Source organism: Lupinus angustifolius, unplaced genomic scaffold (assembly GCF_001865875.1).
Source record: "Lupinus angustifolius cultivar Tanjil unplaced genomic scaffold, LupAngTanjil_v1.0 Scaffold_465, whole genome shotgun sequence".
NCBI classification, from domain to species: domain Eukaryota; kingdom Viridiplantae; phylum Streptophyta; class Magnoliopsida; order Fabales; family Fabaceae; genus Lupinus; species Lupinus angustifolius.
This window is the reverse complement of record NW_017727853.1, coordinates 95,311-110,109: the sequence shown is the minus strand read 5'-3', so window position 1 is coordinate 110,109 and position 14,799 is coordinate 95,311. Positions and strand designations below refer to the sequence as shown.

Genomic DNA, 14,799 nt, shown 5'->3' with positions numbered 1-14,799 from the left:
ATGTTTGTTTATTTCCTACATGCATTTTAATTTGTCCATAGTTATTTGAATACATTAGTGGTGAACGATATTTAAAATTTAGAATATAAACATGTTACTTTATTTATATGTAATCTTCAAAGCTTAATACAAAGCAATAACTTTTGCAATGTTACCTCATTTATGATTGTAATACACAAATCATATTATTATAAAGTTTTTGTATGCAATCTATATTTTTGTAAGGGTTGAATGATCCTTAGCACATTAATAATTAATAAAGTCTTTGGATCTGCTTGGAAACTATGGTCTCATCTGAAAAAGATAGTAAATTTGCCATCCATATCAATCATAATCAAAGTTCAGTTTTTAAGAGACAAGCATTTATAAACCATTAACAGTATCGACAATGCAGGGTCTGAAAGAAAGAAGGCATTCTTTCTTGCTATGAAACAAGGGGAAAATGTAATATACACAACAAGAAGCGTATCAGTATACCATAATTACTTACATCGTATCATACACAGTTACAAATACTGTAGTTTTAAATAATATTTGAACATAAATTGTTACAATCTTCAATCACTTCATTACACCCCATTAATTATAACACTCTTCAATCATTCCATTTTAACCATAAATTAACACTGTATGGACATTTTTATCTCTTCTACGTTTTAACTATGTTCTTTTGTTCAATTCTCATAGCTCCCTTACGGTCTATTTGCGAATTAAATTTTAGAAGGAAAAAAAGAATGCTTGGGAGCCATAAAATATATTGGGGATTTGACTCTAAAGTCTTCTATTTTCCTTCTTTCCCCTCCAAAGCTCAACTCACAAACAGACCCTTCAATCCTCCACAGTATCAAGCATTGATGACAAGATTGTTTACAGAACGAGCAGTGGCATCAAGAAGGTTCTCAAGTGACCTGGCTTTTCTGCTACGAACTCTTCCAGCTTCCTTCAACAACTCACCTAACCTTCTTTTCTCATCATCCACATCAGGATTTGCTGTCCCAAGCTTTTCCTCCCTCGTAACAACAACGAACTCGAGAATCTGAATTGCATCATCCAGCCTGAAATACAAGATCAAACAGCAGAGTAGAACTTTAGCCTAACCATATCTATGATAATTTAAAATTCTTGGTATTTAAGAATCAATAGATTCCATATATGTATAATCATATATCGATTTTGCTACTAATTCGAGATCAATAGTTACAAAGGTTTCAAAAGGTGAATAGGTCTTATCCTACCCTCAATTTATGTTTGCTCAACTTGCAAGTTCCAACAAAAAGCTTAAGGGGAAAGTAAGTGCAGTCTAACACCAAGCATACTAATCCATTACTATGAATGCCACAATGAAATTCATTATCTTTTTATGGGCGACCTCAGTTGTATTGTTGATGTAGTCATGATTGCGGTTACTACGATTACGATCCTTGTGACCATTGCGATGCAGATTGTAGCCGTTGCGGTGTAAATTATAATAATAAAAAAATATTTTTCAATTAGATGTGACCTGTGTGGCCCAAATGCGATATGATGCAATTGCGTTCCGGCCCGATGTGGCCGCATCATTGTGACTCAGTGTCACATCACAACTACAATGTGATGCGTTGTGGTGGTCACTGCAACCGTAATGTTGTGGCCGCATCACATGGTGTGATCCACAATTTGAATCGTTGGGCAACATGACTAAATTACATGGCTTATTAATATACAATCATATAACTTGCTACTATTATCATGTTTTGCATAATAGGAGAGTAACTAAAAACTAAAAAGTGCTGCAAATGCTCTACAATAGTGAAAACGATTTTCGCAAGTAGAATACGTAAAAACTCAATAAAAGGACACCAAAAGTTGTACCTGCCCATTGCATCATATGTGCCAGCAAGATTGCTATAGACCCCGAGTGTTTCAGGGTGATATGGTCCATATTCAAGTTCCAAAATACTCTTTGCTTCTTCAAATAATTCTGTAGCCTCACTTAAGGCATAACGCTGCACGCAGGCAAGTCCCAGTTGATTAAGGGCAACACCAAAGAAGGCCGATTTCTTCTCCCCAATAGCACGAAGCTTTGTGATAGAATTCTTCAGAGTATTGTAAGATTCAGTATAGTTCCCCAACATGTAATGCATGACCCCGATCTGAGCTTCGATCCCTGCTATTGTGCTTTGCTGACCTGGGGCATTATTATATATCTCTAGTGCTTTATGCAGCAACTTGAGTGCTTGTTCAAGCTCATCCATTGACTCATAGATAGTTGAAACATTTGAAAGACCACTAGCAATCTCCTCGGGAGGTACTCCGGGCATGGGATTCTCGTATATTTTAAGTGCATTCTCACAATATGATTTAGATTCCTTTATCTTCCCCGTCCTATTATATAAGTCAGCCATACGGACAAAGACAGATCCTACTGCTGGGTGATTCTCTCCTTTGCTGGTCTTGAAAAATGTTAGCGCTTTCTGATAAGCAAAAATGGCTTCATCATATCGAGACAGGGATAAGTATGTGTCTCCAATGCTACAATCAACAGATGCCACTTCCACTTCCTGGCCATTATCCACCATTGCCATGCTGGCTAAAACAAGGTGCTCAAGAGCTGCTTCATGATTTCCCTTTGTTTCACATATAAGGCCCATGAGCCTCCTATCAGCTGCTTCCTCAAGTGATGGGGCTGAACTATTTGCTTTATGAATGTCAAGAGCCATTTGACAGAGCTTCTCTGCTTCATCAAATTGCAATGCTTGAACATTAGCTTCGGCTACGTACCGACAAGTTTCACCAACTCTTGGGTCTGTTTCTCCTAAAACCTGCCTCTGGACTTCAAACCCTGTGGTGTAGCACATAATTGAGTTCTCAAGCTGGCCCAACATAGCATATGTGTCGCCGAGTTGCATGTGACCAGCAAATTTAGCAAGGGCATGCTGTTGACCTTCCTCCGTAACAGGAATCTCAATTGAGCGCTCAAGAATTGGAATTGCCTCCGTGTATCGAACCAAGTTGCAATATATTGCTGCCGTCACATGTAAACACATAACCAGCTCCAAACCCGGTTTCCCATTACCAAACTTCTCAAACAGTTCCTTTGCTTGAAGAGCTAATTCAAGAGCTTTTTGCGGATTATCTCCGGATGAAATCATATCTCTTGCCTGCTTCAGTAATATCGGTGCACGGTCTGGTTTATCTAGTGCTGATTCAGCTGAATTCTCAACTTGGATATGTGACACTGTCTTTCTCAAAGGAGAATTCTTTGATTTTTTCACGCCAGTAACGCCACTAATTTGTTTTACCAAAGGCTTATCGTTCTTCCTTTCTACATGAGGTTTTGCAAGAAGGCCTTTTCCTATCGGTCTTGATTTTCGTGAAGTTTTAGTGCCCAACTGCAAATTTGATGCTTTGACTTGTTTTTCGGAAGAATCAGAACTTGCGGTTGCAGATGGAATTTCATCCACCCTATCCAACTTCTTATCATTGGATAAACTACCAGTTCTAGAGGATGTTTCACTACCAGAATTCCCACCTAGCCCCTTTTCCACTTCCACTTCCTCTTCCATTATCTCCACCTCCCTCATCCGCCCTCCAACCAGATGATGCAATTCCGAATCAATTCTAGACTCATCACCATCAGATCCAAAGCTCCGCCTCGAGGGTGACTGATCAGAACTCTGCATATCACAGACATTTTCATAGAGCTGCTCAATTGAGGGCTCAACCACCCCATCATTCACAGAATTTGGAACAGCGCTTTCGCGTCTTCGAGGACTCAATGAACTCCTCGGAGACTTGATCGGAGTCGAGTTTTCCTTAGAAGGGGAATGATTCCCATTCAATTCATTATCTCCCTCTTCATCACGAACCCCATTTGTAATCATTCCTGGCATCATCAATACTTTCCAGATCCAATGTCCTAAGACAAATAATTTAAAAAATAATTCAAAACAGATCCAATCGCATAAGAACAAGAAGAGAAAAAAAAGTTTCTAAAATAACTTGAAATAACGCTAAGCTATAAGAATAAGAAAAGGTGAACGCAACCCTTTATATGAAACCCTTCACACAACATAAGATAAATGCAACAATAATAATAAGTTTATGTTTTAAACTATTCAATTAGCGAAGATACAATAATGGTAACAAGGTAAGAAAGACCATAAAATAGAAGGATAAAAACTCATAATCTCTCTTATAAAGAAAAATGATAGAATACCAATTGAATATTCCAGAAATAATAATTAAAGCGTGAATAACGAAGATAAGCGCAATTACCACAAACACGTAACAAAAAAAAATGGTGCAAAAAAATAATGGATTCGAAAAAAGAAGACAAGACATACGTTAAGAATGAGGCATAGGAAATAAAGGGATTTTGGGATGCAGAGGAACAAAGATGTGAATTCGTATTATATAGGGAGAGTCAAAGGCGTTTATTGGTGAGATGTATTTGTTAACCAGAGAGATTGAATAAATGAATGAAACAGATAGTAGAATGGAGGTGAGGGTAAAATGGGGAATTCGGAATAAATTTAGAAATATTATTAATTAAATTGAAGAAAAAAGAAAGGAAAAACAAATGAGGGGAAATGTGAAATGAGGAAATGAGGATAGATGACAACAAGTTGGAATGAATGTCAGAAAAAGGGGGGAAGAAGAAGGAGATGAACAAGACTCTACTTTCTCTGTTTTTTTTTCCTATCTTTGTCAACCACTTGTAACATGCCACGTGCCTTTCTGTCACTTCTTCTTTTTTTTTCTTCTTGCTTTAGGGACGCTCCAAATCATATTTCGGATCAATAAAAACTAGCGTGTTGCTAGTCACTTCGTGTCTGCTGACCAATATTTTTTACTTTTTAGTATTGAATATTTCATTTTAGAGAATTGAATCACTTTTTCGTATATGATATTATAATTTTTTGATTGAAAATATAAAAATATTGTAATAATTATTAATTATAATGGCAAAATAGGTAAATGAAAATTATGTCATGTAGGTAGTTATTATATATTTTGGCTTTATATATATAGTATAGATATAGATATATTAATTCTATAAAAAAAATTAATTTTTTTCTATTTTTTATTTCATATTATTAGTGTGAGATATAATTTAAGATATAGTTTGAGGTAATAGATCTTTATCCATATGAAATCTGGGCAAGCACAAAATCACAAATGACATTTTTTTAGGGTTCTCAAAGGAAAATGACAAGGGTTCAAAATAAATCTTGACAATTTGTAAATACGACTTCTTAAAGTCATGTTGGATTTGTTTTATTAATAAATTGTTTTATTTAACAATATTAATATTTAAGTTTGAGTTAGTTAATTATATGGTGTTGCATCCTATATCTGTAAAAAAATATTATAAGGCATTTAATTTAATCCTAATTGAAATAGTAATCTCTCAGCTGTCAAGTAAAACTTGCATTGGGAAAAAATCTTAATGCGATTTGTATTAAAATGAAATCGAGCCCTTTAATCAAAGTTTTGCATTTAATATTTTTATATTTCTAAGATTTCCCAGTTGATTTTTGAATATGAATAAGAATAGAGAAAATATATATATATAAATGTAATTTTTTTTAAATTATGAATCATATGAGTGAGAGTGTTTTGTCCTAAAATTAGTGTTGTTAAAACCATACCGGTTATTAAATCGGCCAGGATGCTGATATAGTGGTACAATGGCTCAACCGGTGGTTCAGTAATTAAACTTCATGCCGGTTAAACCGGACATATCTACTTATGTAGATATTCAAATTTATAAATTCATATTTATAATCCACTCAAAATTCACACAAACAAACAACTTTAAGTCTTTAACAAATTCAAAATATAAATTACAAAACATATATCAATCCAAAAGTATTACTTAATAACCGCAAAATATAAATAAATGACACAAGTTCATAATTCACTCTACAAAATAAATAAATTTGGAGTTTTAACATTTAGCACCAAAGAATCAAAGTTGTCTCATATTGATATTATATTTTTGCACGAAATCCTATCTTCAGATAGAACTTCAAGATTACACAAATGTCACTGAGATTACACACGAATATTAGGAACAAAAATGTGTAATCTAAGTATGTATCTTAAATTGTTGAAGAATGATTGAAAAGATGAGTCACCTTGTAATGAGTTTTTTAAGTTTTTTTTCAAAAAAAATATATATTTATAAATCGGCCGGTTTAGTGAAATACCGATCGGTTCACCAGTTTTGACCAGTTTTTGATCGTTTTTGACTGGTTTTGATACTTGGCCGGTTCAACATCTTTACTGTACCGGTTAGGAGACCGGTTTTCTGGTTGAACCGGTCGGTACGGTCCGGTTTTGACATTATTGCCTAAAACAACTCTAAAATAGTTTAAAAATAGATCTTATTTTCTTATCGTAAAGATTAGTCAAAGTTTTTATTTTAGCTATAGACTATCTAATTGAACATTCACCTATTATATGGCATTTAGAAATGATTTTGTATAATACTGAACATAGAGAAAGCCAAATTTAAAAGCAGGTAAGTCTCAAATTAGAAAACTGAAAGTTATATGGCAAACATATTTATAATAGAACATTGAAATGTCGTTTGATCAATAGTAATGAAATTAAGGTTTGATTATTATTGCTGTAAAACCTTTCTTTTTTATTAGAAAATGTAATTATAAAAACAAGGAATTACTTTTTATTTAAGGGTATACTAATTAAAAATTTATTTATTAGAATGGTTTTGTAAAAGATTGCTCTAATAGTACTACTAGTCCAGGAATCCAAAAATAAAAAACAACGCATTGAAAATCACATATTTAAAATTTTTAATATATTTAAAATCATCATTTTCAATTTCTATATTTGTTATGTTAACCAGTGCATTGGGACCATTCCCCTTCATAAAAAATTACCCCCAATGACTGAATAATTATTTAATATCTGTTATATTTGATTTATAGCATACTTCAAGTTATAGTGATAATCTCCTTTCATCATAATGTTTTACTTGTTAAGTTATTTTTCTGATGCTTTTGTTGTGAGGTTGGAAAATATGTCAGTCATATAGACTCCCAGTCACACTCACAAAGTTACTTGCCTCCTTTAAAACCCCATTCTTAAGCTGTTTCATTTTCTTTAACAAGCACCGTTAGCCTAATGCCAAGGTCATACAAGTAAAATAAAAGATATACATTAAATACTAATACAGTCGTAATACTAAATGATCATGACATTTGTTTCAAAATAAATTTCCAGTTAGAGAATAAAAAATGTGATTCAATAGTTGTCTACTTATGATAACTTTAACTAATTATTAAATAATTATTCTTAAAAAGTACATAAATTCCCTATAAGTTTTATACTATTTGCACATAGTAATGATGAACTATTGTTTTTCATAATTGTCCTTTAGACTTTATTAATTAGTGAAATTGATGTTATATAAATATATTATTACATTACTAATAGATCAACAAAAAAATTATTATAATACGACTCATAATAGTAACAATATAATAATACATATTAATCATTGATATCTAGAGAAAATCACAATCAAAATATAAAATTGATTGATAATAAGATAAGTAATTTTCAGAGTTAAAAGTAGTTAATGCAATAATATTGTTATATAAAAACAACATAAATAATAATGATTTAATAGTTGAAGCTAAAGAATACATGACTTTGAATTTTTAGTTACTATTAGTATAATATTATATCCATGCATGGACCAATTTAGCAACAATTGAAGTCTAAAGGTTAACATGAAATAAAAATAATTCATAATAACTACTTGTAAAAAATATAAAGTTTACGATGTTTTTAGAAATATTCTCATTATTTTTTAATAATACTCTTATCAGTAAAGTTTAAAAGAGTAAAATAAAAAATGAAAATTTATTTTTGTGAATTTTAATGGAATTATATATTTCCTAATAGGTGTGTTTCTTTTCTTTTTCTATAACTATTTTGAATGGGTGTATAATTTAGTTTATGAGCAGCATGTATATGTGCTGAACTGCTGATAGTTGATTGGATTCTGGATTGGTTCGTGGGAAGTGAATGGTGGCGCATTCATGGAGCGAGCACTACAATTGCATGTGAAAGGAATAACTAGGCGACCCCGCGTGCAATAGCGGATCAATAACGTGATTGGCGTATTCTCTTAAATGTTTTTAATCGTGTAGTAGGGATGAAATTGAGTTTGGATAAGTCCTGATAGTGCACTATTTAGATCAGTCATATTCGACCATTTTGAGAATTAGATCCACTCTAAACTTGTGCATGTACTCGTTGGATTTGCTACTCACGGGTCTGTGATACTTAATAAATCTATGAGTACTCATAAATTCGGAAAACATTTACATTTTAAAAAAAAATTATATGTGGATGTTCTTGTAATGATGTGTTATTTTAGACAATAAAAAGAAAATAATAATAATAATTATTATATAACATAGTATAAGTGTACAATTTTAAATTGTCATTCAAATATAATTTTTTTACTAGAAACATAAATTAAAATAAGACAATAAAACATACAAGCCTCTAACATCTTTCCATCCACATAGCATTACTTCATAATTATGGATTAAAAAATTGGTTAAGAATATAACATCATTATGACGAAAAATATATTTAGTTATTATATATAGAGGTATTGTGAGTCTATGTACCACGAGTCAGGATACTTTATTACCTAGATTCGTTTAACAATGAGTTTCAAAATCTTTGATCTAACTAACTGTAGGTCTAAAAACCAGAACTCAAACCCAACTCATTGCGGATATTATCATATGTATCTACAGATCTGAATACCCATTGTTATTACTATTAAATAAGGAAGTAATGAATTTTCTATTTTAAAATGAGTGATACACTTGAAACTTCAAAGGAATCATTTGTTTTGAAAATATGAATTTAAAATTTCAAGAAATACTTAGTTTTCATGCCTATACCTTATCTTGACTTCTTATCATTAGTCGTCACGACAAATATTTAATTAACCTATTCTTTTTTACATTTTCCAGATATTGGTTGTATTTACTTTTTTTAGTACTTATATTTTATACATGTTGATATTTTAAAGTTGTTTATATAATTTTGGAAATGATTAAATGATGTAAAAAATTGATTAATTTTAACTAAAATACACTCACTAAATTTATATTGATGTGTGAAACACTAAATTAATGAAAACTACATTGAAGAAAGATATATATGATAACAAAAATCCATATGAGTTTGATGACTATATAAGACGACTTAGTGTGACATATAAATACAACATGATATTTTAGCTTACATTTTGTTTTTATATCTTTTAGGTCTAAAGATGTAATAATGAGTAAAATTTAATATGTTTCATGCATCTCATATCTCTGATTATAATTAGGATCATTACATAGGAATAATAGGATATTAGAGATGATGATTGAACAAATATTTTGACTTTAACCTCCAACAATCGATTAGTTATCGGTTAAGCAGGAAGTGCATTTTTTAGAAATTATTTTGAGTTGCAATTAATCAATTATCTTGCTTTAGTAATCGAGTAAGAGGTTTAAACAAATCAATAATCGATTATAGCTAAGCCTTAATCAATTATATGGTGCAAAACAAAAACAGAATAATAAAATCCTTATGTGATATCTTAAAATTAATCAATCTCATTAAACAATAATTCATCCGATTTTCAGTTTACATATGATAAATTCAATTCAAGTGTTACATCTTTCTAATCAAGAAGGAACTAGATTGAATCTTGGAGATATAAGAAAGGCTCAATTCTTCTTCTCAACTTCTCTAGTATATATATACCCTATTTTTATCAATATATAAGAGAAAAGAATATATTATTCTTTGTTCTAGATTTTAGTTGTTATTTACATAAGAAGATGTGTATAAAAAATAATACGATTTTTAGATATTTAGAAAGGAAAGAATTAGATTAGAGGTGATGGATCCTCAAAATCTTGGAGGTTGTGATTGTTATAGGATATAGTTGAAGCTAAGAGATTATGGGGAATCATCTAGGGCCAAACTTGTGAAGAAAGACAAAGAAGTCTTTGGTGATTTGTTCTAAAAAAATCAAATGATAACTCCGATTAGTGAAAATCCTCAAATCAACCAAGAGAATGGACATAGTGTCATTTTGGATGTGTTCTAATATAAAATCTTTGGTGTCATCTTTTCCTTCTCTATGTTTTTAATTCATGTGTTTACATTCAATAACAATTGAATTGTATATGAATATTTTAGAATTTGTTTTTACAATTGAATTGATTGATCTTGAAATCATAGTCAATCTTAAAGCAATATGAGCTTTGTAGTTTGTGTTATAATTGGTTGGTTAATCAATTAAGTTGAAATTAATAGTGCATAATTGGAACTTAGTTGGACTGTAATCAATCATCTAGAATTAAGATAGCTAAAACTCCCCATTAAATCTATTAAGAGACTTAAAATTGAATTTCATGATTGAAACAACAAAATATCCCCTCCCAGTGTTCAAAACCCTTATATACAAACAAGTGGCATATGAGCTTAACTTGATTGATTAGTCTCTGAACTAACAAGAAAGCAAGAATTCATAGAGCATGGACCACAACATATGGTAAGTATTGAAGCAGTTAATAAACCCAAATACATGTTGATGGTGTTAGAATTTCTGACAATTAATGTAATGGGTCATAAATATAATTCTGTAATTATGTTAGAGCCGTTATGTAATTAGCCAAAATATAAAATGATCATCAGTAATTAATTTGGTGGCTAAGGGCATATGTGTTATGAAATAATAATAAGTGTAGATACCTTCAGGCAATTTCTGATTTGATGAAGTGACTGAATCAAAATTATTGCAACTAAAGTAGTGACCACTACGGGGTTACTTTTATGGGTTATGGTACCCATTTGTAGAGCAACAAGTTTTCAAGTGTAATGGTGGAGGAGAATAAGGAAGGATGAGAATAGTGTTATCCAGAATGGGATAACACTATCCACTCATCCATAAGGCTCATAAGGCATAAGGATAAGCCTCTCCTCACCACTTTTGACACAACACATTACACTCAAGAAACTAAGGCACATTCTCTCATTCCCCTATAGAGAGAAACTAAAGGAAAACCATCCGGTGCTCTATCATCTGGAAGATCATCGCACCCTCATATCTTCGAGATTCCGGAAATGGCTCAACAAGGTATGTTCTTCATCTTCACCATGAAATCATTTGGGATTTCTTCGGTCTAGGTCATGGTTGTTCCATATGGGTTTATGTATGGGCATAAACATTCGGTTATCGGAACGAAGCCATGACCATAAGGACTTCCGCATTCAATCTATGGATTTCGGATGGAGAAATTTCTCCAACAAGTGGTATCAGAGCTGCCCCAATTTGATTCATGAGTGAAATTAGGGTTCTTGCTTTTCTTCCCCAAAACTGGATTGATTTAGGGTTTTGATGTTTTCATTGTTCTAAATTCATGTTTTTCATATGAATATAGAAAGATTTAATCACAAATGTTTGATGTTTCTGGTTTAATCTTGAATTTTGTAGTGCTCTCGCTCAGGCGAGAGCTGAACAGAAGCATTGGCTTCAATGGCGCTCAAGCGAGAGCGCCTCGCCCAAGCGAAATCTCGCTCGGGTGACATAAGGCTCGCTCAAGCGAAATTTTTTATTTATTTATTATTTTCTGGGACTTCAGTATCTTTGTGCATTGATTTTAATTGTTATTTGGATGTCCATTAAGGCTGTCTGTTATTTCAAATGAGCCAAATGAAGTGAAATGTCGCCAAAGTGACCTCTTTCATGGATATAACTCATGAGGAATAATGGATGTAAGTGTGTATGGTCATTCATGCGGGTATTAGCTGGCCCAAAGGAAAGTTAATATTTGGCCGAAGATCATACACACCTGTGATGATAAACATGTCATAATTCTAAAGTTTTATACATGTGACTGATGAATCAATCCAAAGAGGGATTCGTCAGTTGACATGCCTTATTATGAATGTTTGATCATTACAACAAGAGTACCACTTGCAGTTGATATCACTGTCCAAAGACTTGATATTGATGGTGCACTAGGTATCTTGATTTGGATATACATTGTTTTAAGCACATTGATAATTTTGGGTTGTGAGCATATTTTAATATTGTCTTTTGTTTCAATCAGCTACATCAATTGCTTCTATATCTGCAAATTTGAATTCGGTTCCGGTCCTTAATGGTGAAAATTTAAGGATTGGAAAGAGAACATGGAAATTGTTCTTGGCTGCATGGATCTGGACTATGCATTAAGGGTAGAGCAACCCCCTTCTCCTTTGGAATCCAGTGCCTCTGAAGAGAGGAAGGACTATGAGAAGTGGGATCGCTCTAATCGCATGAGTCTGATGATCATTAAGCGTGGCATTCCAGAAGTCTTTAGGGGTACTATCTCGGATGAGATAAATAGTGCCAAAGATTTCCTTGCTGAGATTGAAAAGCGCTTTGCAAAGAGCGATAAGGCGGAAACAAGTACTCTGTTACAGAACTTGATTTCCATGAGGTATCAAGGCAAGGGAAACATAAGGGAATACATTATGGGAATGTCCAACATCGTTTCAAAACTTAAGGCCCTTAAGCTTGACATGTCGGAAGACTTGCTCATTCATTTGGTCTTACTGTCTCTTCCTGCACAATTCAGTCAGTTTAAGATTTCTTATAACTGTCAAAGGGAGAAATGGACTCTTAATGAGCTCATTTCATTTTGTGTGCAAGAAGAGGAAAGATTGAAGCGAGAGAGGACTGAAAGTGCCCATTATGTTACTACCTCTAAAGACAAGGGCAAAAGGAAAATCACTTCAGAGCCCAAGAATGAAGCTGCTAAGGGTTCAGTGCAAAAGAAACAGAAGCAGGATGATGTCTGTTTCTTTTGCAAAGCAACTGGACATCAAAAGAAGAAATGTGTAAAGTATCACGCCTGGCGTGCTAAGAAAGGTACATTTCTTGCTTTGGTTTGTTCTGAGGTCAATTTAACTTCAGTACCTGGAAACACCTGGTGGTTAGACTCCGGTTCAACTTCTAACATCAGTGTTTCAATGCAGGGTTGCCTGAGCTAGTGGTACTAAGCGTAAAATTGATAATAATAATTCAGGTGCATTATGGCACAAGCGCCTAGGTCACATTTCTCAAAAGAGAATTGAGCGTCTTGTGTCAGATGGGATTTTGGATTCCATTGACTTCACAAACCTTAATGTTTGTGTTAAATGCATAAAAGGAAAACAAACCAAACAATCGAAATATGGTGCATATAGAGCTTCGGACGTCTTAGAATTGATACATATGGATATCTGTGGGCCATTTCCTACGGCTTCCTGGAATGGTCAACGATATTTCATATCATTCATAGACGATTATTCTCGTTATGCATACATTTTTCTAATTCATGAAAAGTCCCAATCGGTGGACATATTCAAAACTTTTAAGGCTGAGGTTGAAAATCAATTCGGCAAAAGGATTAAGTGCGTCAGATAACTCATCCATAAGGCTCATAAGGCATAAGGATAAGCCTCTCCTCACCACTTTTGACACAACACATTACACTCAAGAAACTAAGGCACATTCTCTCATTCCCCTATAGAGAGAAACTAAAGGAAAACCATCCGGTGCTCTATCATCTGGAAGATCATCGCACCCTCATATCTTCGAGATTCCGGAAATGGCTCAACAAGGTATGTTCTTCATCTTCACCATGAAATCATTTGGGATTTCTTCGGTCTAGGTCATGGTTGTTCCATATGGGTTTATGTATGGGCATAAACATTCGGTTATCGGAACGAAGCCATGACCATAAGGACTTCCGCATTCAATCTATGGATTTCGGATGGAGAAATTTCTCCAACAAGTGGTATCAGAGCTGCCCCAATTTGATTCATGAGTGAAATTAGGGTTCTTGCTTTTCTTCCCCAAAACTGGATTGATTTAGGGTTTTGATGTTTTCATTGTTCTAAATTCATGTTTTTCATATGAATATAGAAAGATTTAATCACAAATGTTTGATGTTTCTGGTTTAATCTTGAATTTGTTAGAAACTTTGTCTTAGAGGAAGAATCCGTATCTATTCTAGATGTGATTCATATGGTTGCTTTTGATGAAACAAATTGGGAACCTCCTCAAGACATAGTTGGCGCTCAAGCGAGAGCGCCTCGCCCAAGCGAAATCTCGCTCGGGTGACATAAGGCTCGCTCAAGCGAAATTTTTTATTTATTTATTATTTTCTAGTAATTCATGAAGGACAAACTCAAAACCCTCAAGAACATGGACATGAGGTGAAAGAGCCTATAGCTTTGCATAGATCCACTAGAGAAAGGAGAAATGCAATTCCAGATGATTACATTTGCTTTCTCATGGAACACGAGGGTGATGACTTAATGGATAATGATCCATTAAACGTTCGTGAAGCCATCCAAAGTTCCAATTCGGAAAAGTGGATTGAAGCAATGAAAGAGGAGTATAAATCCATGCAAGACAATAAAGTTTGGGAACTTGTCCCATTACCAGAAGGTAAAAAACCCATTGGTTGCAAATGGATTTTTAAGACCAAGCGGGATTCTAATGGTAATGTGGAGAGGTATAAGCAACAAGAGTACCACTTGCAGTTGATATCACTGTCCAAAGACTTGATATTGATGGTGCACTAGGTATCTAGATTTGGATATACCATTGTTTTAAGCACATTGATAGTTTTGGGTTGTGAGCATATTTTAATATTTTGTCTTTTGTTTCAATCAGCTACATCAATTGCTTCTATATCTGCGAATTTGAATTCGGTTCCG

General features: G+C 33.3%; 1 protein-coding gene across 1 annotated transcript; it reads right to left on the bottom strand.

Annotated features, from left to right (window-relative positions):
- Positions 1 to 450: 450 nt before the first annotated feature.
- LOC109341449 (protein KINESIN LIGHT CHAIN-RELATED 3-like) lies at positions 451 to 4,671 on the bottom strand. Its single transcript, XM_019579361.1, has 3 exons — positions 4,324 to 4,671; positions 1,852 to 3,898; positions 451 to 1,055 (listed from the first exon to the last, which is right to left on the bottom strand). Exons 2-3 carry the CDS (start codon positions 3,873 to 3,875, stop codon positions 845 to 847), a joined length of 2,235 nt encoding a protein of 744 aa, XP_019434906.1. The 5' UTR covers positions 3,876 to 3,898; positions 4,324 to 4,671; the 3' UTR covers positions 451 to 844.
- Positions 4,672 to 14,799: the final 10,128 nt, after the last annotated feature.

Coding starts and splice junctions, on each gene's coding strand:
- LOC109341449 (XM_019579361.1), bottom strand. CDS start 3,875: ATGATGCCAGGAATGATTACAAATGGGGTTCGTGATGAAGAGGGAGAT. Junction 1,056..1,851: donor ACATATGATGCAATGGGCAG/GTACAACTTTTG, acceptor CTTGTATTTCAG/GCTGGATGATGCAATTCAGA.